Below are 25,024 nucleotides of genomic sequence, written 5' to 3'. Positions count from 1 at the left end.
GTTCGTGAGATTGTACGCTTACACGGCTTCCCAGTTTCCATTGTCTCTGATAGGGACCGGATTTTTCTGAGTTTGTTTTGGAAGGAGCTATTTCGCTTACAGGGGACTGCTTTGAAGCACAGCACAGCCTACCATCCTCAGACGGATGGCCAAACCGAGATTGTGAACAAGGGTTTAGAGTCTTATTTGCGGTGTTTCATTGGGGGCAAACCAAAATCCTGGGCTCAGTGGTTGTCATGGGCTGAATTTTCTTATAATACTGCTCCCCACAGTTCTACAAAGTTCAGTCCCTTCAAGATTGTGTATGGCCGCGATCCTCCTCAGCTGTTACACTTCGGTCGTGGTCAGACCCCAGTGCATAGTTTGGATGAAATGCTGCTGGAAAGAGATGCCATTTTAGCTGATTTGCAATTTCATTTGTTACAATCCCAGCAACGCATGAAGGCTGCTGCTGATACACACCGTCGGGATGAGGTGTTTGAGGTCGGGGATCAAGTTTTCCTTAAGTTACAGCCGTACCGTCAGAGTTCTCTCGCACGGAGGCCGTTTGAGAAGCTAGCATCTCGCTTCTATGGGCCATTTCTAGTCCTGGAAAAGGTGGGGAAGGTGGCGTATAAATTGGAGTTACCAGCCTCAAGCCGGATTCACCCTGTTTTTCACATTTCCCAGCTGAAGAGGTTCATTGGCACTGCTCCTGTGTCCCCAAATATACCAGACCAGTTGTCTCCAGAATTGGAGTTGGTAGTCGAACCAGAAGAGGTCTTAGCTGTCAGGCAAGTGCACCAGGGTAACTCAGCTCACATGGAGGTGTTAATCAAGTGGAAGGGATTACCCACATTTGAGGCGACTTGGGAGGACATCACACTCACGTCACAGCGTTTCCCTTCATTTCACCTTGAGGACAAGGTGAATCTTGCAGGGCGGGGAAATGTAACACATCCGGGTCAAGGCACAAATATGAAAGTATTTACAAGGACAAGGCTCAAGGGTAAAAGAGACATTTCCAATGCAGGGGCAATTGTGTCATTGGAGAAAGGTGAGAGCTGCTAGGGTTAAGGACAGAGCAAGACGGTGGAAGGGGGTTTATCGAAATATTGTGTGTAGTTTTTCTTAATAGATCTGGGAGAGAGCGAGCCTCTCGAAAGCTCTGCAGTTTGTTACGCTATAATCAGTACTAATACTCTGTTTCTCAGTCTTTTGTTGCTATTAATTGAGAAGTTGCTTGGAGCCCTTGTTCATTTTTGCTAGCATTCTATTACAATGAACCATAAGCATGGTTGGGTTTTTAATGAACCTTCGTGATTATCATCAGGTTGTCAAGTGGAAGCTTGGTGAGCGTGTTCACAGGAATCCGCTTGATTTTGCCAATGATGTCAGACTGACTTTTGATAATGCTATGTTGTACAATCGCAAAGGAGATGAAGTGGCTGTTTGTTTGGGACTTATAAGTCCATCTTCTGGATTATAAGTTAGGAGCACTTATTCGTACCGTTTGTGTCATAAGTCAAGAAGCACTTATAAAAAGCTAGGAATACTAGCTTTTGTTTCAGGGTTTCTACTTATTTCCCAAACACTTTAATCACTTATAAGTCTTATCTTGCTTTTAACTTCTACTCCACTTATTTATTTTAAGCAAAAAACATTTATTTTAAGCTCACCCAAACGGCCCCGAAGTTCATGCTATGGCTGCTGTTTTGCTTGAGATATTTGATAAACTGTTCGACCCGGCTTATGAAAAGTTTGAGGTTAAGCGTGCACAACAGAGGAAGCTAGCAAGCCCTTGGCTGAGTTTACGCAAACACCAGGCCCCTGCAGAAGCATCCAAATGCGGCATTGCCTAAGAAAGTTAGCAAGGAAGTTGCTGGCAAAACTGTACCTAAGCAGAAGAGGACAGAGGCAGAGGCCGCAGAAAATCCACATGAAGAGAAATGTGTGTTAAGGAAAGGGATCAGTTGGGGCGGGTGTTGCAAGACTGGGCTCAGGAACATTTGTATGAGATTTTGCAGATTGTGGCCAAGCGGAATCCTAAATTGACAACCCCTGATGGAGATGGGGAAATTGAGCTCGATGTTTCTGCTCTTGACAGCGAGTCCATGAGGGATTTGCATGATTTTGTGAGGAACTTGAAGCCTAAACAGGACAATAAGGTTACATAAACACATCGACCAGTTAAGAAGGTAGTCTGTATCGGCCTATTGTTGTTTCCGGGATAGTGTATTGATCTCATATATAGTAATCAATGTTATAAAAATCGCCGAGTCGGCCGAGTACTCATTCCGAGTACTCGTTTTTAACCCCTCGTCCGATCCGAGTTCCGAGTAATCGGGTTCAAAACCGATTTATTAAAAAATCGGTCAAAACTCGGTTTGACTCTGAGTACTCGAGGTCAAATCCGAGTTTGACTTACCATTTTTTTTATTGTTTTATTTGAAAATTATTTCAAAAGAGACTAAACATAAATTTATATTTGTTTGAGTGTTTTTTTGCAAAGTATTGACATTAATTAGAAAGTATATGTGTTTTATCATTAAAACTTGTGAATGATTATTATGTCAAAAACCATCAAACAAATAACTTTTATTTGAACTTCATTATTTCAAGCGTGTTATTAAAATATTAATATTATTAGATAGTTTTATTATTAATCAGTATATAACTATTTATAAGAGAAAAAATTAATTAAAAAAAATACCCGATTAGTTATCCGATAACTCATTCCGAGTACTCTCCCGAGTTCCGAGTACTCATTTTTCCGAAACCAAACCGAGTTGGACCGGGTTCCGATTTTTACAACCTTGATAGTAATACCTAGTTGCAATAGAAGAGGACAGTGACACTGGCTGCTTTGTAGTTTGACTGAAACTATATTAAATTGTTTGCACTTCAGACTCTACTCGTTGTACTTTGCCTATATGGCTCTGGTTTTTAGTTGTTTTGAGATTTTTGTTAGTTTTAAGTTTTGAAGGAATCTGCAACCCAAATTTCTACAACACAATAAGGTTAAAGCGAAGGCAAGAAACAGATTTTCGAACAGCAAAAGAAAAAACATCAAAATAGATGACGTTGACATGAACATAGTTAAAGGCCAATCCATAAACAATAAAAAAGTATAATTAGTAAATAGATTCGAACTCTCCACGTGATGCAGAGCTATTTTTTATTATTGTGTTGCCTTTTGTGATTTCTGATTAGATGGCGTTTATGGCGTTTAGGAGTTAATGAAAAGAGCAACCTGGGAATCTTCCAAGATCTTATACACTTACACATAATAATATAACATCTGAAATTACTCTTGCTATTTCTTAGATTATTAATAAGGGTTTGTCTAGTGTGTGCTCATGGGCACATGCTAAACGCGGAATTTGATATGTTTGGGAGATTTTGATTGGTGTGGTTGGTGCATTTGCAGGGGGGTCCACTATTATTAAGATATGAGAGCAATCAAAACCTCTCAAACTTATCAAATTCCGCGCTTAGCGTGTGCCCATGGACACACACTAGAAAAACCGTATTAATAATTCTCAAGTATGAGAAACTCCGAGTATTAAAGATCTTGTATTAAGATATTATGAACAGAAAATCATGCTATTCTTTTCGGTGCAACAAATTATAAAAATTGATCATCCTAACTGAGATACTCAAAGTTTTCTAAGTCAGAACATTTCATCTTAACATTCCAACTCCAAGATTCATAGGAAATTTTGAAGGTAACATGCAAGGATGTCATGTCACACAAGACCTCTTTTCATAACTACACCAGTTAGCTAATTTACGGCCTACAATTTGTATATCTTTTCGTCTCAGCAGTTTATCTTAGAGTAAATTACAGATTGTGTACCCGTACTTTGCCACATATCCGATATGTGTACCTGTAGTTTCGATATATCAAATTGTGTACACCAAGTTTGAAAAACTTTACATAGTGTGTACAACCGTTAAAATCTTGTTAATGGCGTTAGTTTGTCTTTGAAAAAGCTGGTGACTAATAGGGGTGTGCATTCAGTTAACCGGAACTGAAATCGAATTTTTTTTCGGTTAATCGAAACCGAAATTTATCAAAAACTTCTACTGAATACCGAACCGAAATTTAATTTTCGGTTATTACCGAAAACCGAATTTATAAACCGAAATTCTTAAAATATAGTTGAAAACGTGAAACTCTCGCTTGCAAGTCTGATATCTACAATTTTAAATCATCAAAGATCCAAGCAGAGCAAGTAACAGCAGTCAGCAGCCAATTTTTTAGTTTGTAAATAGAAGATAAACCGAAAATTATAAATTTGGCTCCCGAAAACCGAACCGAAATATAAATTTCAGTAAACTGAACCGAAATTATTTCGGTTATTCGGTACGGTTTCGGTTAACCGAACCGAATGCTCACCCCTATGACTAAACTACAGTTTAGTCATGTTCAAAAATATGCTAAGTTGTGGAATTATGTTAATGAGGTTAAGAAAGCAATGCTTGATGTAGTAAAACTGCAGTTTAGTCACCAGCTTTTTCAAAAACAAACTAACGCCGTTAACAAAATTTTAACGTTTGTACACACTATGTAAAGTTTTTCAAACTTGATGTACACAATTTGCTATATCGAAACTACAGGTACACAAATCGAATATATGGCAAATTTCAGGTACACAATATGTAATTTACTCTTTATCTTATCCTACAAACTCTCCCAACTACAACAACATAATCAGTTTTATTTATATCTAATATCCGGATTTATAGCAGTGGTAGTATTCTTTTATTCTATTTCAATTTTGACACTTGCGCTTTACCATGTATTAGTATATATTAAAAATTATGTAACCTCTGCCTCTGTCCCATAAATTGTATACATTATTTTCTAACATGTGTTTTTAGATCTCTTTAAAGTATAATTTCATAATTAGCGTCTCACCAATCAAAGCTTGGATGTTATCGTTTCCCGCCAATCAGCTGGTTTTCCCCAAATCGGAGAAATCTAGGGTTTTACTCTTAACAAAGACCCGACGAAAAAAAGACCCTAATTATCAAAAATAACAGAACTAATGTCCAAAATACACTTTTTTTCAGAAAAGGCCCTAAATAACCACTAAAGACGTATTTGAATTAGCGTCTCACCTTTGTAACAAAACGTGACATCGTTTTGCGTTTTTTTGTTTTATATAACAATCAAACGCTACATACAGTAGCGTTTTAACATTTAGAGACTAAGTGTGGGATTCTGCTAGTATTGCCACATACACAAGTGTGGTTGACCATACTTCAGCATCGTTATGAAATTTTTGTCCAGCAGTAGGTTTCCGGTAGGCCTAGTTATGCAACAAACAAGTAAATTAAAAAAGCAAATTTAATTATGATAACAAAAAGTAAATTTAAACAAATAAATTAATAATCATTAATATTTAGGATTTGTATTTGGATTTTATAAAATTTAATTTATATTTTAAATTAAATTGAGTGACGGTTAGGGTTTAGGATTGAGAGTTTAGGGCCCTAAACACTCGAGTCTAAACCCTAATTAATTAATTTACAATCGTTAATATTTAGGGTTTAAGTTTGGGTTGCAGAATGATTAATTCGTACTGTATATTAAATTTGGCCGACGGTTAGGGTTTAGGATTGAGGGTGTAGGGCCATTTAGGGTTTAAGTTTGGGTTGCAGAATGATTAATTCGTACTGTATATTAAATTGGCCGACGGTTAGGGTTTAGGATTGAGGGTGTAGGGCCGGTAGGCCCTACTCCCTCGAGCCTAAACCCTAATTAAGCGAGGCTGAAGGGCCGAAGGCCCTGAAGCCGAGACGCCGGCGGAATAAATAAATTTACAACCGTTAACATTTAGGGTTTAGGTTTGGGTTGCCGAATGATTAATTTGTACTGTATATTAAATTGGCTGACGGTTAGGGTTTAGGATTGAGGGTGTAGGGCCGAAGGCCCTGAAGCCGAGACGCCGGCGGAATAAATAAATTTACAACCGTTAACATTTAGGGTTTAGGTTTGGGTTGCAGAATGATTAATTTGTACTGTATATTAAATTGGCTGACGGTTAGGGTTTAGGATTGAGGGTGTAGGGCCGGTAGGCCCTACTCCCTCGAGCCTAAACCCTAATTAAGCGAGGCTGAAGGGCCGAAGGCCCTGAAGCCGAGACGCCGGCAAAATAAGTAAATTTACAACCGTTAACATTTAGGGTTTAGGTTTGGGTTGCAGAATGATTAGTTTGTACTGTATATTAAATTGGCTGACGGTTAGGGTTTAGGATTGAGGGTGTAGAGCCGGTAGGCCCTACTCCCTCGAGCCTAAACCCTAATTAAGCGAGGCTGAAGGGCCGAAGGCCCTGAAACCGAGACGCCGGCGAAATAAGTAAATTTACAACCGTTAACATTTAGGGTTTAGATTTGGGTTATAGAATGATGAATTCATACTTTAAATTAAATTGGCCGACGGTTAGGGTTTAGGATTGAGGGTGTAGGGCCGGTAGACCCTACTCCCTCGAGCCTAAACCCTAATTAATGCGAGGCTGCAGGGCCGAAGGCCCTAAAGCCGAGAAACCGGCGGAATAAATTAATTTACAATCGTTAACATTTAGGGTTTAGGTTTGGGTTATAGAATGATTAATTCATACTTTAAATTAAATTGACTGACGGTTAGGGTTTAGGACAAAAATTGTTTTTGGTATTTTAAATTTATAGGCTAGACACTACTGGGCTACCATTTGATTTTAAAACTAATATAAACGCAAGTTTAAGTAGCGTGTTTAGTTAAATGAGAAAAAAAAGAAAGGCTGGACGCCATTGCATCTAGCGTCTTGCCTGTATACACTCCCTGCTGAACAAAAACCACAGTGACTAAACGCTTTTGAATGTAGCGTTTCTATTTTATTAATAAAAAACAAAACCTAAGACGCGATGTAGCGTTTTGGTTAAAAAAACCAAGACGCTACACCATGTGCGTCACTAATGGTTAGTGAGTTAGTGAGGCCATTTATTGGGTATTTTGATATTTGGGGCATTATCACCTCAAATTTGGTTATTTGGGGCCGAAACCCCTTTAACAGTAATATTCCGGAAACTCTGGGTTCAGATCGGCATACAACTCTGGGTTCAGATCGGCATACTGAACACGACACCAGGGTGTGTTTATGCAAAGATCAATACCCACAAAAGAACTATTGCGAACAGAAGTTGAACAGTTGACCTCAGACTCTTCACCATTCTATCGTACACTTGCATACTTCACAATCACATATTCACAACCACCTATTTTCTTTGATTTGCTCATCAGGATTAAAAAAAAAACCGCCAACATTAATTCAATTAGCCTCCAAATATAACCTTTTAATTTACATTACAAAACTGCTTCAGCTATAATTTACATTAAAATAACCTATAATGAAAAGCCTATATTTCAAATCTGCTTAATAATAAAAATAAAATTAATTTTTTTTAAAAAAGAAGCCTGCCGAAGAACAGTCTAGTTTGACTCATTATACACAAAGAGAACAACAAATATCTGCCTTCCCTCCTCGTCAGCTGCCCTTTTTCACCAACTGAAGAAATGAAGTCGCTAGAAGATTGCAAGCAAGGGAGCAAATGGAGTTCAATGAAACGCATCACACTTCGAAAAAACAACATAGCCATCTCTTCCTGTGACTACAGCTAACTGTCTAAAGAATGGGGACAAAACACATTGATAATGTGATTGTCCAGAAGAATATGCATCTACCTGTATAGCACACTCCAACCTTAAGCTCACAGAACACTTGTAAATTCTAGCCTTCACATCTCAGTCTGCACAAGGTGCATAATCCTAGGCTGCCACCACTACCATTTACGAACATAATCAGACCCGCAATTGTACAGCCAAAAGTTGTGTTGTCAAATCTTGTAAAGCATGTGATAAGAAAAAGGAAGTTACTGTACAGTCACAAAGTTACTTATATTAGTCTACGCTGCCTCATACCCTTTCCAAAGTGAGGCTGCATTAACCGGACATACAAGCCATTCTTTGCCATCAACATATCATGGCTCCCCTCCTCAACAATTCGGCCTCCATTCAGTACAACGATGTTGTCAACATGTCTCATCATAGCTGCTCTATGGGCTATGAGAATGGTGGTTTTGTTCCCCATGACTAATGTATCGAGCGCCTCCTGAACAACTCGGCTTGATTCGGACTCAATTGATGAGCTTGCCTCATCCAATAACAAAATGGGAGCGTTCTTTAACACGACACGAGCAATTGCAATTCTTTGTTTCTGTCCTGGGGTAAGATCCACACCCCTCATTCCAACATGTGTATCATAACCATGAGGTAAACTACTGATAAAATGGTGAGCATTCGCTATTCTTGCAGCTTCTTTCATCTCAGCTTCACTCGCGTTGTGCCTCGCATAAATGATATTTTCCTTGACCGTGGTTGAGAATATGATTGGTTCTTGTTGAACAACACCAAGGTGATTGCGCAACCACCTCAAGTTGTATACTTTTAAATCTCTGCCGTCTAGAAAAACCTGTCCAGAAACTGGATCATAAAATCTCTCGATCAAAGATAGTATGGTGCTCTTTCCAGACCCTGAAACCCCAACTACTGCAACAGTTTGCCCACCATTGACTTTGAGATTAAAATTGCTCAACACCAAGACCTCTTGTCGTGTTGGATAAGAAAAGTCAACCTTTTTTAATTCCAGACTACCATAAACATTCGGAGGTTTCATTGCTGAGTTATCGTCAGGGTCGATCTTCGGAACTCGATCAATGATTTCGAATACAGAAATTAAAGACTTCCTTCTTTTAAGTATGTAAGGAGCCAAGCCAAATGGCTCCACGAGAGCAAATGTGGCAAAAGAGAAAACCATGTACTCCTTGAGAGCAGTTGGAAGACTTGTGTAATTATGTTTAATGCATACTGCAGTATACCAGAGAAGACATGCGTTGCACGCAAATAGCAGAAATTGTGAAAACCCGAAAGCAAAGCCTATAGCCATTCCATGTAGGAAGCTCTGTTTAAATATTTTCCTCAGTTGCATTCTGTAAAGCTCCATTACCTTGTTGCCAGCACAGAAAGCCACGACAGTGTATATATTTCTGACAGCATCTTCAAGGACCAAAGACGCCTTCCTATGCATCTCTTGTATACCCTTTGAGAATCCAGCAAGCCACATTTTCTGCAAATTCAAAAGTGATTAGGGACAATATTACGAAGATATATGAAGCTTAAATTACTTCTGGAAGCCGAAAGAAAAATACTTCTGAAAAGTTTTAAATTCAGAAGACAATTAGAGGTCTAGGTTAGATACCAAAAAATAAAAACAACTCAGCAACAGAGTGGGCTATTGCATGCGGTCCAATTAAGATGAAGAGTCCTAGATGATAAATACTAAACAGAACTCTTTGCGTATCCATAATGTGGGGGGGGGGGATAAATATTAGTAAATTTGATGACTTGATGAAGATTATTAGCTTTAAATAGATTATCTAATAATGGTGTCCACAAGAATAGAGACATTATGGTTTACTTGTTTAGCCTTTTACAGTACCTAATCAACTCTTGGTAATAGAAAGATATAAAATCAATAAATTCCAGTACAAAGCAGTAAAATTGTCTTGCCAGATTACAAAAGCACAACAATATAAAATGCAAACCTGAGCAATAGCTGAAATGGTTAACACAGGCAGTGTCCCCAGAGCGACAAGTGCCAGTCGCCATTCAAGTATCATCCCGATCAGAACAGCCACTATAACAGCGGCACTGTCTTGAATAAATATAGACACTCGGTTGCTAAAAGCAGCTCTTACGAATGTAGCATCATTTGCTAGACGCATGGATAAAGTATCAGCACTGTTCTCTTCTTCATCAAACCATCCCACTTCATTGCGAAGCATTGCTGTCAGAGAGTAAATTGGACTAATTAAATTCACCATAATACACATCCACAGCATGATAAAATACATAACTCGTAACATTACGTTAAGAACAAGGAAGTTTATGATAAAAAAAACACAACTCATAACATAAGGATTGGGAGGAGGAAAGTTATGCACTCAATATAAGAACATTTATCTGCTAATTTGGGGAAAAGGAAAAGTAAAAAGAGATAAATACCTGAAAACATCATTCTCCTAATTCTTTCTGTCATCTTCTCACCCATTATACCAAAATAAAAGTGCTGCAGAAAATTGGCAACCACTGTTACAACACCCATGCAGGCAATTACCAAGCACCATTTATCTACGTCTTCCCGGTAGTTGTGTTTTTCTTTATTATAATATGTGGTCACTACAAGTGCAATAACATAAGCAAGAAGCGGATTGAAGGAACCAAAGATAGCTGCCCCTATGCTTCCTAGAACAGCATAAAGCCATTCTGCTAAGCTAAGCTCGACAAGCCTCCAAAATGATGGTATTCCTCGATGTTTCACATCTTTCTCTTCTTTCATTTCCATTGGCAAGTCATCATATTCACTGAGTGGTCGACTAAAGGTTTGTGAATGGGATCGCTCATTTTGTGGGTCAGATGTCAAAAGTGGTGAAACAGGCGATTCAGGATCAGAAGTATACGACGTATGTCTATTTGCCGAATGGACATCAATCTTTGGCAAATCTGGTAGTCTCATTTCGAAACTATCCTGTCTTCTCATTGAAGGTTCCTTATCTGTCCCATCCAACGCTAGACCATTTTCAGCCATATGTTCTGGAGGAGGGCTCTGATTTCTTGGTGATTCATGCGAGCTAAAAGTGCCGTCTGGGGGCTGAATTGCATGGATAGCAGAAACTCTCTGCAGAGATGGTGATTTGGCCATTCTGGGAGATGATGGTTCTTGGAAGCTATGACTTGCTGAAGAATCTTTTTCAATTTGGAATGCTGTAGCCTCTTTGTAGTTTCGCTTGGGCATCCTGAAAGTACATTAGACAATAATGAATATTAAAATATGTGAATAACTGCTCTCAGTCAGATGAGCAGAATAAAAGTTTCCTCAAGTATAATACCTCCTTGGTAATTTTGCAGCTTCTTCACATTTCAGAAGCTCCGCATATAAGCCATCTAAAGTAATCAATTCATCATGGGTACCCATTTCAACAAGTTGACCTTCTTCCATTACAGCTATATAGTCAGCATTTTTTATCAAACTAAGTCGTCGAGCAATTATTATAGTTGATCGGCCTAACATGAGAAGATCTAAAGCCTCCTGAACAGATCTCTCTGCTTCAAAATCAAGCCCACCAGTGACCTCATCCAGAAGAAGAATAGACGGGCTTGAAATGACTGCTCTGGCAACCGAAAGTTTTATTTTCTGTTCTTCTGTCAATGCCAATCCAGCCCTACCCACCTGACACACAAGATTCTAGATATAGAAACCAAGCCAACAGAGAAATTGGGAATGTGCGGGAGTGCCAAATAAAAAAAGGAGTATGAAGAATGCAATTTGAGATGCCTACCTGTGTCTGGTATCCTCTTTCGAGTGAGCTGATAAATGTGTGAGCATGCGCTATTTTAGCTGCTTCTTCTATCTGATCCATTGTCGCATCCCGCCCATAAGCAATGTTGTCCCTGATGCTCAGACTAAGCAAAGCAGGTTCTTGAGTGACTAAACCAATCTGATTTCTTAGCCAGTCCAGCTTTAGATTCTTGATATTTTCCCCATCTAATAGTACTTCTCCTGCAACAGAAAAATGAAACAAATATTGCTACATGGAAAAAACATCAATGCAGATCTCACAACAGCTCAAGTGACACAAGCTAAAATACATACCTAATGTAGGATCATAAAAGCGCTCCATGAGTGGTATAATACTGCTCTTACCAGAGCCATTTCTGCCAACAAGGGCGACAGTCTTTTTTGCAGGAACAGTAAGGTAAAACCCACTCAAGATAGGAATTTCAGGCCGAGACAGATAGCTGAAATATACATTTCGAAACTCGATGTTTCCTTGTACAGAGGAAAGGGTATTTCCATCATGGTTTACTGTGGAGGATGAACGACTGATCATCTCAAAAAGTCTATAAGCAGCAATTCTACCTTGCTCAAATGAATAGAAATTTGTTGCAGCTTGATTTAGTCCCCTGTGAAAAAACAGCATACACACATCAGAGAGACATAGTTACATTGGTCTTACTCAAGTAGAAATATAATTAAGAAAGATATACTTACAGGCCACTTAAAATGACAGCAAAAAGGGCTGTGACAATTTCACCTCCATGAGCTTTTCCATGCGTAATCAAGAACCTGCCCACCCAAAGTTGCAGAGCACAAGAGCAAATTGCAAGCCCGTATGTGAATCCCAGCCCAAGGCCTTGTACGAGACTTATCAAAATACCATATCTTAGGGTAGCTTGTAGCGAAGTTGCGTATGAATATTTTGCTAATGTTTCGTTTGTAAATGCATACAAGGTTCTAATGTATGAAACTGCCTGTGATATTGAAACAGCAAACAAAAAAAAATTTATGTTAAAAAAGCAAGAAACTATTGGGGTGGCAACCAGAATCTATGTTCTCAATTTCAGATACTTGAAAATGAATGTTTTCTGTTATAATGGATCATAAATCCTTACTTGATTACTTTATAACAGAATAGCCGCTTCTTATCAACAGTAACAAATTTATAAACTTAATCTGTTATCAAAGTAAAGCAGTGTAACATGCTTGATTTCCATAGAAAATTCAACTTAAATGGATATAACAACTGAAGGACATTGTGTGGAAAGATAACAAGAAGATATTAGCATACATTAATATGCCTAAATACAGATATGTAAGAGTAAGCAAGTTTATCACAGATCACAATTACATTTAACATGCATAATGTTGAATATGGTAGATGCAAGAAAACAACAATGCAGAATATTTACACGGAAGTGCATAGGATAGAAGACATTAATTAATTATATATCAGAACTCCTAATGCACAATGAACGTCAGAAGAGCAGCACATTCAGTCACGAAGCCAACTTTGTAGATGAAAAAAGTGAGTATACTGCTTTTTACTTTCTACGTGAAAACCTTATGTACACAAACTAAAACGAAACAAACAATATTGAATCAATTGAAGTAAATTTAGAAATCTCGAATTCTTGAATATGAAATAAATGGGGAACTCCCCAAAAAGCTTTTAAAAAAAATGCTAAATAAATAAAAAACAGCTAACACGATAGACAAGTGATCGGACAAATTCCAGTTAAGCAAAAAAGAAATCTTATCACGAGTGCCAATGTGTCATGATGTCCTCGGGATTAATATGCTAGGTATTATTCTCTGGTTTGAAGAGAGTTATTAGCTCCATTATAGAAATTCACTGAACAGTTCCTGAGCTACTAGATAACTAACAAATTCCACGCCAACATTATAATTTAACACAAGACATAAATTAAGCTAAATGAATATTAAAGGAGGGAAGCATATGCAAGAAGTTATTAACCTGTTCTGCAATGCTTGCTGCTTCAGCATATGCATCTTGAATGTTTTCCGCAAGCCTATGCAGAAATATATTTGATATTCCTCCTGCAGCAACAATAAATGGACCGGCAGCTAATGTAATTAACGCTATTTGCCAACAGTTGATGAATCCAATCACGAGACCACTGAAGAAGGTAGCCATGTTATGAATATAATTTCCTACCTGTTGTATGAATAAATTCTGATTAGCAAAGAAAAGAGTACACAAATACTTGGAACATAAACCAATTCAGTAAGCCTGCAAGTGTTAAGGCATCAGCATCCTAAATTGTACACTTTTTTTATCTTTTTCTACTGATGGCATGAATTGTTCCAAGACACTATGATGAAGTAGATAAAATGAGTACTACTTGAGCTGCACTTACTTTTTCACTAAGAGCAGACTGGATGAGCAACACGTCACTTAATACTTGGCTCACAATGTCTCCATTATTCCCATAGGTATCGAAAAAACTCATATCTTGATTAAGTAGCACTTGAACATATCTTGATCTAATCACAGCAGTCTGACGTTCTCCGGTTAAAATCCAACATGACACCTCTATAAGACAAAACTTGGGTCAAATATCTGGAAACAGCATTACTAATAACATAAACAATGGAGCAGAAATATCATATAACAATGTAGATTGCTTACCAATCCATCCAGCAGCAAAAACACCACCAGCAATATAAAGAATTGTTAAAGAAAGCTGCAAAAATATAAAGGACAGCAATTAATAGTTGTCTCTCTTCTCAAGTTGGTACAAATACAAACAACAAAAATTCCACCATAAAACATATAACAATCTATTTTAATTTAACACATTAATATAGGACTAGAGTACAAACACAGATCATAATTCATTGGTATTAAATTCCAGTTCAGGTTCATGCATAGTCAGTATGTTTGGCTCTCTGGGACAATTTTGGTCAGATCATGTCTGCCCCCATTTTTAGTGAATAATAGAAACAACAAGAGAAGACATGACCGTCAACAGAGCATACGATAATTAATCGTATGGTTACACGCTACCCAGAGTGTGATTAAGCAAAGAGAGACGGTGAAACAAATTTAAAAGATTGAAGTCGCACCCCCTTTTTTGTTTTCTTAGACTCATGCATATTAAAAGGTTCTAGGTCCACCGTGCAGAGAATTTACAACTAGATGACCTGTAGCTTTGAAATAGATCAAGATCTATTCAGTGACTTGTAACTTATTTAGACCAGTAGTTCTAAATTAAAGCAAGCTCTTATAGTGACCTATGTCACTTCTTGAGACCTGTAGCTTTGAAATAAATTAAGCACTAAGCTGTCTCTTCTTGTTCAAGGAAGACCCCTGCATAGCTAAGATAAATTGGAGTACAAAGTTGCCTTTTTCATTAAGTACCTAATTTGGGTGCTTTTCAGGAAAATAAGTGCTTATTTTGCAGAGGACAAATAGGTTCTAAGTACCTTGAAGCAGTTTTTGCTACCAGAAGCCTACAAAAGGTGAGAAGTTGTAGTAGCTTGGTGAACTGCTAAATACAACAGCGCCATGAATACATTGCTTCTAATACTAGTTGCAGTAGCTCGGATATCTTTTCTTAAAGCCAGGAAGAGGCAACCCTTACTCCAGTTATTAGTCATTCACCAAACCTCTTTATTTTTCTTCTCCCTCATACAGTTCTTGGTCCACCTATAAAATTTTTCATATTTAGCATTCTTTTAATTATCTGCTTGCTTTCCACGACCAACTTAATCTCCTAATTGAATCCCACATAATGCAGCTTTTTATCTTTCTTCTCTTCAACAAATAACCTTCTTCTCCATTTTATATAATTATCATATTTATTCTTCTTCTATCACCTTCTTGCCACCCTCTTGAAATATATCATGTCTATATTGATAATTCTGTATCCTGCAACTTTGCAGGAACATATTTGCTTTTTACCCAGTCAACACATTTAACACACTTTGTCGGTATAAACATGAACAAGGTCCAAAACTATTGAAAAGGCATTTAACAAATATCACTGTTTTGGAAGACCTTTGCCTGAGAAGTTACAACCATCCCTTCACATGAAATAGCATGAATAACTTTCCACTTTAGTTTCACCCCCATCTTAAATAAATATCCACTTCCGAATGCTCGTTCTTCTGTCTCCCTCTTCACTTTAATAAGTAATTAAGTTATTTTTCTATACAAACTATATGTTTCTAACAAAGAATAGGTTGTGACTCATGACATGTGCTTGATAACACTTTTGGTGCACGCTGTAAATTTAGACCAGCTAATACATGGTGGGTTACCGTACAATGCAACCAAGGGTTACCATGTAGCTTTCTTAAGTCTACATTCCAATTGGCCGGTAATTTCAATTAGTTTTCGGATTTGGGAGATGGAATTCTAAATTCATTTAACTACAGATTAACAAACTTGAATTTAGTTATTTTAAATTTGATTGAGCAACCAGAGCAATCAATTTTTATAAAGCTACAACTTTTTTAGCCCTAACTTTCAATCACTTAGCTGGAGAACTATTGGAAGTTTTTTTAAGGAATAGCAGCACACACTGGACAATTCAAATGGTAGAGTCAGAATGATTTATCAATAAATTGATACGGATGGTGGTAGAACCTGAAATGCAATAGAGTGACTCGAAGATGGAGTTCACTCGAACATATCATACCACCTTATTGCCTAGTAGCAAGCTTTTCTACATTGTTCACTTATTTGCTTAACATCTAAGTGGGTTCAATGGGTGCGGGGAATAAATGAAAATTGACTATTCCAACTAAGCCTGCCAAGTGCCAACCATTTTGATATAGAACATGGACTATGCCATAGGTGTCTGTTCTGCCCTCGGAAACAAATAATTTTGCCTTAGTTTGCTTTTGTCTATGTATATATAATCCTACCCACTCCGTGTAACAACAATAGTTTCATACCTAGTAGTTCACTTCAACTTCTCCATGAATACATCTCTGTTGATATGAAACCATGAGAGGCAATAGGTTGAATGGAAGATGGATGCCACTTGAAGCATGTTCTTCTTGCCAAGTAGTAGGAAGCTTTACTAAATTGAGTACTTAATTTGTTGACATCTTAGAGAATTCAATTTGTGCAGTGATAAATGCAAATTTACTCTTATACTTGAAGCCCGTCAACCACTCTGATTCAAAATGTGGACTATGCCATAAGTGTATTCTGCTCTAGAAAACCAGTAATTTTAGCTCACTTTTTCATAAAATAGTCCTTTTCCACTCTATGGCGACAACAATAATTTCATACCCATTACAATTCTCTCTAAATATATCTATGTTCCATTGCTCATAAAGTACACTAATTCCAACAGTTCCAAGTTTTGAATAGAGTATAAATTTCACACTAAACTTAAAGTCTAGTTTCAGACAAAGGTGGTATTCCTAAAAGGGAAAAGGCATATCGAAGCTTCAGAATATTGCCAACATTATTTAATATGTAACTCCAAAAATTTATTAAGACTGACGTCACGACGCACATAGCACCCACTGGTTTGCTAGGTAAAATAATAATTTTTAGTCCCTGTCTGATAAGCAAACGTGGAATTTAGTTATTTGATATCCCAAGTCAGCTCCTTCCGACTTCTATGCTCCGTTTCCTCATTCCTGGTATGAACTTTCTAGCCTTCATATATATTGACAAGTATTCACTATATGACTATGCATATTAATCTTATCTGTTTCTTCTAGAGTGAATGGACTACCCTACCCATGCTTGTTTTTTACTCGCCTCTTAATAATTACTGCTTACATAAATCATAAAGAACCAGGAATTCAAAATGAATGTCATAAATTAGTGGTTAAACTCTACCAAGGTATTAGACAAACATCATATTACAGATCATATAGAAAGAGAGTTCAATAAGAATTGTACCATACAATCATTCAAAAACTAATAACAAATAACTTGTAGCCTATCAGAACGTTGAACTATAATCATATTGAAGTGGTAAAGTTATATCATCCAATTAGAATTTTAAGATAGCAGCTCTACTATGATTTAATCTGTATTAAATGGCCTATGATTCATTACATTATGATGATCACTAAATTTTGCAATCTTAAATTTCAAATAACCACGTAGTAGTGATTGCAACCACATCTCAATTATTACACAATTAAATCCCAACTTCTTTTCCATAAGAATGGAAAAAATGCAAGTAAATTTAGTAAAATACTTAATCCTAAACGTGTCATATAAATTGAAATGTAAATGCCGCTCAAAGTTTTAAATAGAACTAGATCACTCTCCTACCACGTCCTGCCATCTGTACTGACTACTGATATATCAATGCAAAAACATACGTAAAGAACAAAAACTAACAGCAATGATCAGATTTTAACATTATACAATTTCAAATTACAATTGAATGCGCCACTGCTCAATCACTTCACGACAAACCTAAAAACGTATGCATAGCGAACAATTTCACACATTCAACTATCACAATGCACTAATCAACAAACAACTTCATATACACAAACAGCCACTACTACACGTGCATATCCATAATTGCGCTAACTAGATATATACTAACTAACTTTTTACCAGATATACCTAACAGGTAACAGCTCAAACAAACATCATATACACACAACGAACCTCAATTTCAATATATACACAATTTAAAGCCATGGTTCCGAGACACTACCTCAGTAAACCTATCGAACAACTTTTCAGGCGAATCGGAACTATGCGAGAGCAAATGAATAATCTTCGCGAAATAATGCAAGTACACAACCAAAGCAGTCCCGTGCGCTGCAGCAGCTACCGATCCAAACACCATTAGCACCCAATCCAGCCTATCCGCACAAGCAAACAGTCTCGAAAACGGCACCGCAGCTGGTGGAGGCTCCATCTCCTCTTCCTCATCCATCTCATCCTCCGTTTCAACTCCGACCGCATCAGCGGCGCTGCTATCTAAGTACGGCGACGGCGATTCCGGCGGCTCCGAGACTTCCGACACCGGAGTTAGCGGTTGTATGTGCGGCGGCGACCAGCCGAACAGGCCTCTAGATACCATCATCTTTGGATCGGAATTAACGGATACACGTACAATATAGACTTACAAAACCCTAGGAACTGTGTGTATGTATCTCATTTAACAGAGTTGACTCGGAGCGAGTGACTCAGTCAAAGTAAAAGAGGAGACGTTCTAGAGGCTGTATGTAATGGTGAAATGGTGACTCGTGTGACTCGGTGAAAGATGAGGGCAGGCTAAGGTGATGTTGACTCGGTAATGAGTGACTCAGAGAGGAAGGAACGAAATGAAAGAGGGGAGGACAGAGTATATTATTGTTTTTTTTGTTATTATAATCTGGCAACAGGCTAAGGTAATGTGTGAGTGTGACTCGGTGGTGAGTGACTCAGTTAAGTTGCTATTATTGTTTGTGACTCGGGGTGAGTGACTCGGTCAAAGAAGGGGGCGGAGAGAACGAGAGAGATTGTCAGAGAGAGAGAGAGCGAGAGAGATTGTGTGTGGGAGAGAGAGTTGACTGTAGAGAAATGGGATGGGGTCCAGGGGGAGTGTGTGTTAGCTTTAGCGGTGGCGGGTGGGTAAAAAGTTACCGTTGAATGGGTGGAGTACAGCTAGAGGTGGGGGTGTTTTGGGAAATTAGGGTTTTATAGGGGCATATTTATGTTGGAATTAATGTGTTATATGTAATTGAAGAGAAATGGGTATTTCATGTGTATTGTGCGGCAGTAGACATATATGCCTAGCTGGTGCGTGTGGGAGTGAAACTATTTGCTGTCCGGGTAGTTACGTTTCTTTTTAACATTTTCGTGCAAGTTGTAACCCTAATCACTATTCCGTTCAAATTTGCCGTTAACTTTAACTGTTTGGGAAGTAACAGTGTGTATATTAGATTATAACAATTACTTTACCTTCTGTGATCCCTCAAAGTTTATGTATTATATTTGGAAATTATTTCTGAACACACACAACGATGTAAAATAAATTAAAATAATTTTTAAAATAATTAAATATTAAAATAATTCTAAATTTTTTTGCATCGTTGTGTGTGTTCAAAAATAATTTCAAAATATAATACATAATTTTTGAGGGGTCACAGGGGTAAAATAGCTGTTAGAAACTAATATACACACGCTTACCTCTCAAACCGTTAAAGTTAACGGCTGATTTGGACGGAATAGTGATTAAGAGTTACCACTTGCACGTGAATGCGTGAATGCTAAGTTTAGGGTGCATATTACCACGTTTTAAAGTTCAGATACTAAACTGCGTTTGGAGCAAACTTAGAGGTTACAAAGTGTAATCTATTTCTCATTTTATGTAATTTTCGATAACTTAATGTAAAAGAAGAATTGTGAGGTTGAGGTGAATTTTCAATTTAGTTTTTCGGTTTTTTAATCTTAAACATAAAACTAAAAGATTAGTCTTATTTTAGTTTTGAATATGTTGTACAAAAGTTTATAATGAGTTGGAAAGATCGTTTTGAAAAAATCAAAAACTCTCTTTTTCAAATGTTGACTTACTGAAACGAACTTTTTTAAATTTAATTGTAGAATATTTACATATTTGATTAATATTTAGGATTAAGAGAATCTAGAGGTTATGCTAGAAAAGTTAAATCCTCTTTTTTAACTTCCAGCATATTTAAAATAACAAAAAATAATTTTTAATGATTAAATATATTATATTAAAAATCAAAGTTCTGCTTATTAAATTTTGAACTTATTGTGTAACGAGTTTTGTAAACGGTAGTAAATGGACACCAAAATAACACCAAAGTAGCACATTTAGTATAAGAATTAAATATTATCTAAATATTATTATATATCTACAAATGATGGTCAGATGTATGATCTAAATTCTAATCCAATCTATTATATAATTCAATGATTCTAGTCGAATTGAATATCAGACTAGATTATTTTTAAATAAATCTATATTCGTTTAAATAGTCTCGAATCATATCGGAACAAGTCTATTTACAGGCCTAGCTTCTTTTTTTTTTTTTTGACAGATATTTACAGGCCTAGCTGATTCCATTACAGTATATATTTACATGCAGCCGATAAGCAAATAAAATAAAATTACATGCAGCCAAAAATCTCAACAGGATTCTATGGTCACTTTGTCAGTAACAAACAAGTATCATGGCCAAACACTCCAGTCTTGTGCGTGCAACAAATATGTTGACCATTTTGGCAATACACGAGTGGGTCAAAACTATCGTTCAACAGAAAACAGCTAAGCTTGTTATAGCACCTGCGTGCATGGCTACTGATCCTGCTTGTTGGTTCCAGAAAAGATGAAAATGTGTAAAGGCCTGCAGTTTTGCAAATATGGCTTTTTAAACTGTTAAAAGTCATGCGACATTCTTAATTAAGACACTGATATTCTCTACATGCTTAGAAAGTTTTTAAAATGTGAATTTAGTGAGCTGAAGGCTGCCTTTATTTCTTGAGGGTTTTAACCCTTTCATTCCAAAAAAATTAGACACGTTACCCGACATTTAATTTTCTGGAATCATCGACTGCTTGAAATGAAGGACAAGGGACATCTCAAATTTTATATATTAAATTAATTTTTTTCTGCCAACGTATTTGACAGTTTTATATTTAGACTGCTGCTGTGGGTTGAGCTAAGGATGGGCAATTTATAAACTGGAACTTATTAAGGGAGTTTTGTAAACCTGTTTATATTTTAAAATTCGTTTATAAAATTATGGTCCAAATTGTAAATGAGATTGTAATGCTGGTTGAAAATGTTATTTTCATGTTAGAGGAAATGCAAATAAGGTTGCATATATAATTGCACCGTATCTTTGAAAAAAAAATATATTTTAGTTTGGGTATTTTTGAAAAAAGATCTTTTATTAATTATGTTTTGATTTGAAAAATGTTTATGAATTTTAATATTTACTCCCTCAAAATCTACACATCTTTTTTTTTAATCTGAATAAAAGTTTACGTATAAAATGATATGTAAAACTATATTCTTTTTTCCACTTAATATTATACGTAAAAATTTTAAAAATTATTATTTTTAAATAGAGGAAGTATAATATGAGTTGATGGGACGGTAAGTGCTCCCGGTCGACAAAAAATATGAACTACATCTCTGGTCTCCATAGGTTTCAAATGGCTCATCAAACTCGTTTACTGGTGTCAGAATCATCACTTCCGCTGTTAACTTTTGAATTAAAATTAACATAAGTATGGATAAAATGATAGATGAACGTGGCACGCTAGTAAATAAACGGCGTTATCCTTTTCTCCCACAATATGCAATCTTTTGTTTAGATTAATTTTAGAATATAATTATCTAAATAAATACATGGCACTAAATATTAAGATATAATTAACTAAATATCCAAGATTAACTTTTATATGTTTCTTGTTAGGTTATAATTATTTTTAAAATAATATTGAAATGTTTCTCTTTTAATAAACTTTATTTATGTGAATATTTTTTTGGCAAAAAAATTAATTTTATAATTTTACAATCCCGATCACTTCGAACTAGTAAAATATTAGAGTAGTGTACTTGTTCGTTTATTTTATATGTACGTCTAATTTTAATCTCAAGTGGACTACGGTAATATTTTACCAGTCAAATTTCATTTTTTTCATAAATAAAAAAATAGAAAGATTGTAACCTTAGAGTATGGTTGGTTAAATTCGACTGATAAAATATTATATAAATTTTTTTTAACTTATAAGATATTTTGTTTCGATGATATGATTGGTTATGTCTTAAAATGTATGTCATTATTATTTTAATTATTATATAGAAAATATATTATTTAAATATGATAATTGATGACATAATATTTGGTATAGATGTATAGTGACAAATATAATCATTTATGGAGGAGTACCCAAACAAATTCCCCAAATATTTATCAAATGATGTGACATAACACATGACAAAAATTAATTTGGAGGCGCATATATATGCACAGGAGGTCCCATATTATCATTAAGAAAATTAATATATATGTATTGACAACTCAATATTTAGGGAAAATTTTGAAGAAAAATGTGGGACATCTAGCATTTCTTTTTATAGAGACTTGGCTAAAATTACTTACTCTATTTTGAAATATAAGTCGCTCGACTTTTTTCACGCATTTTCAAGTCTTTTGACCACATGCTAAAAATCATTATTTTTGAATTTTTTTTTTTTGAATAAAAATATATGATTGATGTTATTATTCAGAAAAAGAAAATTTGAAAAACAATAATTTTAAACATGCGGTCAAAAGACTTAAAAATACTCAAACGACCTATATTTCAAAACGGAGGGAGTAATTACAACAAGAAAAATATAAGATTGGAGTGTTAGATTTTGAAAAGATTTTTATTTTCTTATTTATAATAGGTCAAAACTCAATTTCCAGTTAAGAATTTTAAGTGAAAGGAGTTACTGGCCGGTTTATAAACATTTTCAATAATTTAAGGGAAATGATATACAGGAATTTGTATTGAAAGTGTTGTGCAAATGCAAGGAGGAAAAAGCATTCAATTTGTTCTGGAACTAAAAGAATTGCTCTGGAAATATCATTTTCCTATGTTACGTGGAAGAAGGAGAATTGTACTCTTTCTTTCTTTTCCAAAACACCGATCAAAGCAAAGGGGTTTCCAAAACACAGTTCAATTAAACTCTCAAACCCTTTCCGATGCGCATGCGTATTTCAATTTTTCCCAGTTAGCTTATTTAGTTTTTCGGTAACATGCACGCTGCAATTCAATTCTCTCCCCGACTGTAGTTTATATATCACACAAGGATCTCCCCACATTTTGTGCACAAAAGCTCTTCCAATACTACAAAACAAAACCAAAATATGAGTGAAGCTAATTCAGGAAAAATCAGCCTGAAGCTCCTTGTAGACAGAAATGCCAAGCGAGTCATCTTCGGAGAAGCTGGAAAGGAGTTCGTGGATTTTCTTTTCCACTTTCTATCTCTCCCAGTTGGCACAGTTGTGAAGCTTCTCTCCAAAGACAAGATGGTTGGCTCACTGGGGAAGCTCTACGAAAGCATCGAAGCCATGCATGCCAATTACATGGAGCCGAATCTCAACAAGGAACATGTTCTGAATCCCAAAGTCTCGTCTAGCTCTCTTGCAAATACTCCATTCTTGTTGGGCTACCAAACTAATGATAAAGTAGATGGCTCTAAAGTTTCCTACCGTTGTCCTAATGCATGTAATTGTCAGTGCTGTTATTTTGATGGAAGTATTAGTTATAGTAATTGTAAAATTTATGTTTGTGATGATCCGGAAGCTATTTGTCCAAGTTGTCAAGGTCACATGAGCACTAAATTGACTTATGTCAATGGTCCGAGGAAGAAAGCGGTTAAAGTTGAGCAGGGATCGGGTTATGTCAGAGGATTAGTAAATTACATGGTGATGGATAATCTGATTGTGAGGCCAATGTCCACCATTTCCAGCATTATCTTGCTCAACACTTTTAAGGTCAAAGACTTGTCAGCCCTGGAGTCCAAGGAGGTTTTCATCGGAAAAGAGGAGGTACTGTTTCTAAGTAACCGTCGACATATTTGTTTAGTAGATACTATTTCTTATTTATATATATACTACATACTTACTGTTTTCGAAGCATAGGTAAGTTGGTATATATAAAAGTGATTGAGTTCTTGAGGTTTTTAATTTATTTGGTTAACGGTTTGAAATCGGTTTTATTAGGCTGTGGAGATGCTGAAAGCTTCGTTTGTCACGGACAAAGTATTAACTTCACTGTTTCTTGGGAATCAGAAGCCATAGTTAATCAAGCTGTACTCGTTGATCTACTGCATGGAAGGTCGTTTTTGTTGCTGCATCCAAGAAAGGACGTGCTGTGTTTTAGGTTTTGAAAGCTTAATTAGATTGAAGATGATCAATGCTAATATGATGCTACGAAGTTTGGTTTTAATGCATGTAGGTTGTTTGATGACATTTTGGTCAGAATTAATGATGTATCTTCGTTAATTTGATATCAATGGTGCCCTTCTCTTTGGAATTTGGATATTAGTAAATTTTGTTTAATTTGATATGAATGGGTGAAGCTAATTCGGGAAAACTCAGCCCGAGAGTCTGAGACTCCTTGTAGACAGAACTGCCAAGAGGGTCATCTTCGGAGAAGCTGGAAAAGAATTCGTTGGATGTGATATTATAAAAAGCGTAAATCACACTTGATCGCTAGAAACATAGAATAACAATTTAATTATTTTAATTGGATGATTAATAAATAATAGGAAATTATCCAATATATTATTTTTTAAGATTTTTATTGCAATATTACTACTTCATTGTATTCATTGCAATTTTACGTTTTTGGTAGAAAGAGAAAATGTAAATTTCATAAATACGGTACTTCTAAACTCCTCGTCTCTTTCTCCCATTTACTCTCTACCTACCTCTCTCTTCTCCATCCCTCTCCCTGTATCCTTCTCTCTCCCTCTCCCCTCTATCTCCATCTTCTCGCTCTCCTTTCTCTTTCCCATTGCTCTCATCTTCTTCTTACTTTCTGTCTTGTCTCGTGTTGTCTTGAAGAAAGTGAAGGAGTCCGCCAATAATCGAGATCGGAACTTTATGACCGGCGACGAGTGGCGGCCATT

General features: G+C 36.3%; 2 protein-coding genes across 2 annotated transcripts; one reads left to right on the top strand and one right to left on the bottom strand.

The window, feature by feature from the left end:
- Nucleotides 1-7,269: 7,269 nt before the first annotated feature.
- LOC108218523 (ABC transporter B family member 20) lies at nucleotides 7,270-18,748 on the bottom strand. Its single transcript, XM_017391501.2, has 11 exons — nucleotides 18,092-18,748; nucleotides 14,074-14,128; nucleotides 13,802-13,977; nucleotides 13,399-13,599; nucleotides 12,135-12,394; nucleotides 11,736-12,046; nucleotides 11,422-11,642; nucleotides 10,972-11,312; nucleotides 10,088-10,878; nucleotides 9,628-9,869; nucleotides 7,270-9,149 (listed from the first exon to the last, which is right to left on the bottom strand). Exons 1-11 carry the CDS (start codon nucleotides 18,464-18,466, stop codon nucleotides 7,920-7,922), a joined length of 4,203 nt encoding a protein of 1,400 aa, XP_017246990.1. The 5' UTR covers nucleotides 18,467-18,748; the 3' UTR covers nucleotides 7,270-7,919.
- A 4,507-nt stretch (nucleotides 18,749-23,255) lies between these two features.
- On the top strand, nucleotides 23,256-24,191 carry LOC108217196 (uncharacterized). The gene is made up of 2 exons (XM_017390040.1): nucleotides 23,256-23,939; nucleotides 24,114-24,191. Exons 1-2 carry the CDS (start codon nucleotides 23,256-23,258, stop codon nucleotides 24,189-24,191), a joined length of 762 nt encoding a protein of 253 aa, XP_017245529.1.
- The last annotated feature ends 833 nt before the right edge of the window (nucleotides 24,192-25,024 follow it).

Source organism: Daucus carota, chromosome 4 (assembly GCF_001625215.2).
Source record: "Daucus carota subsp. sativus chromosome 4, DH1 v3.0, whole genome shotgun sequence".
NCBI lineage: Eukaryota > Viridiplantae > Streptophyta > Magnoliopsida > Apiales > Apiaceae > Daucus > Daucus carota.
This window is presented reverse-complemented; position numbering and strand designations above follow the sequence as displayed.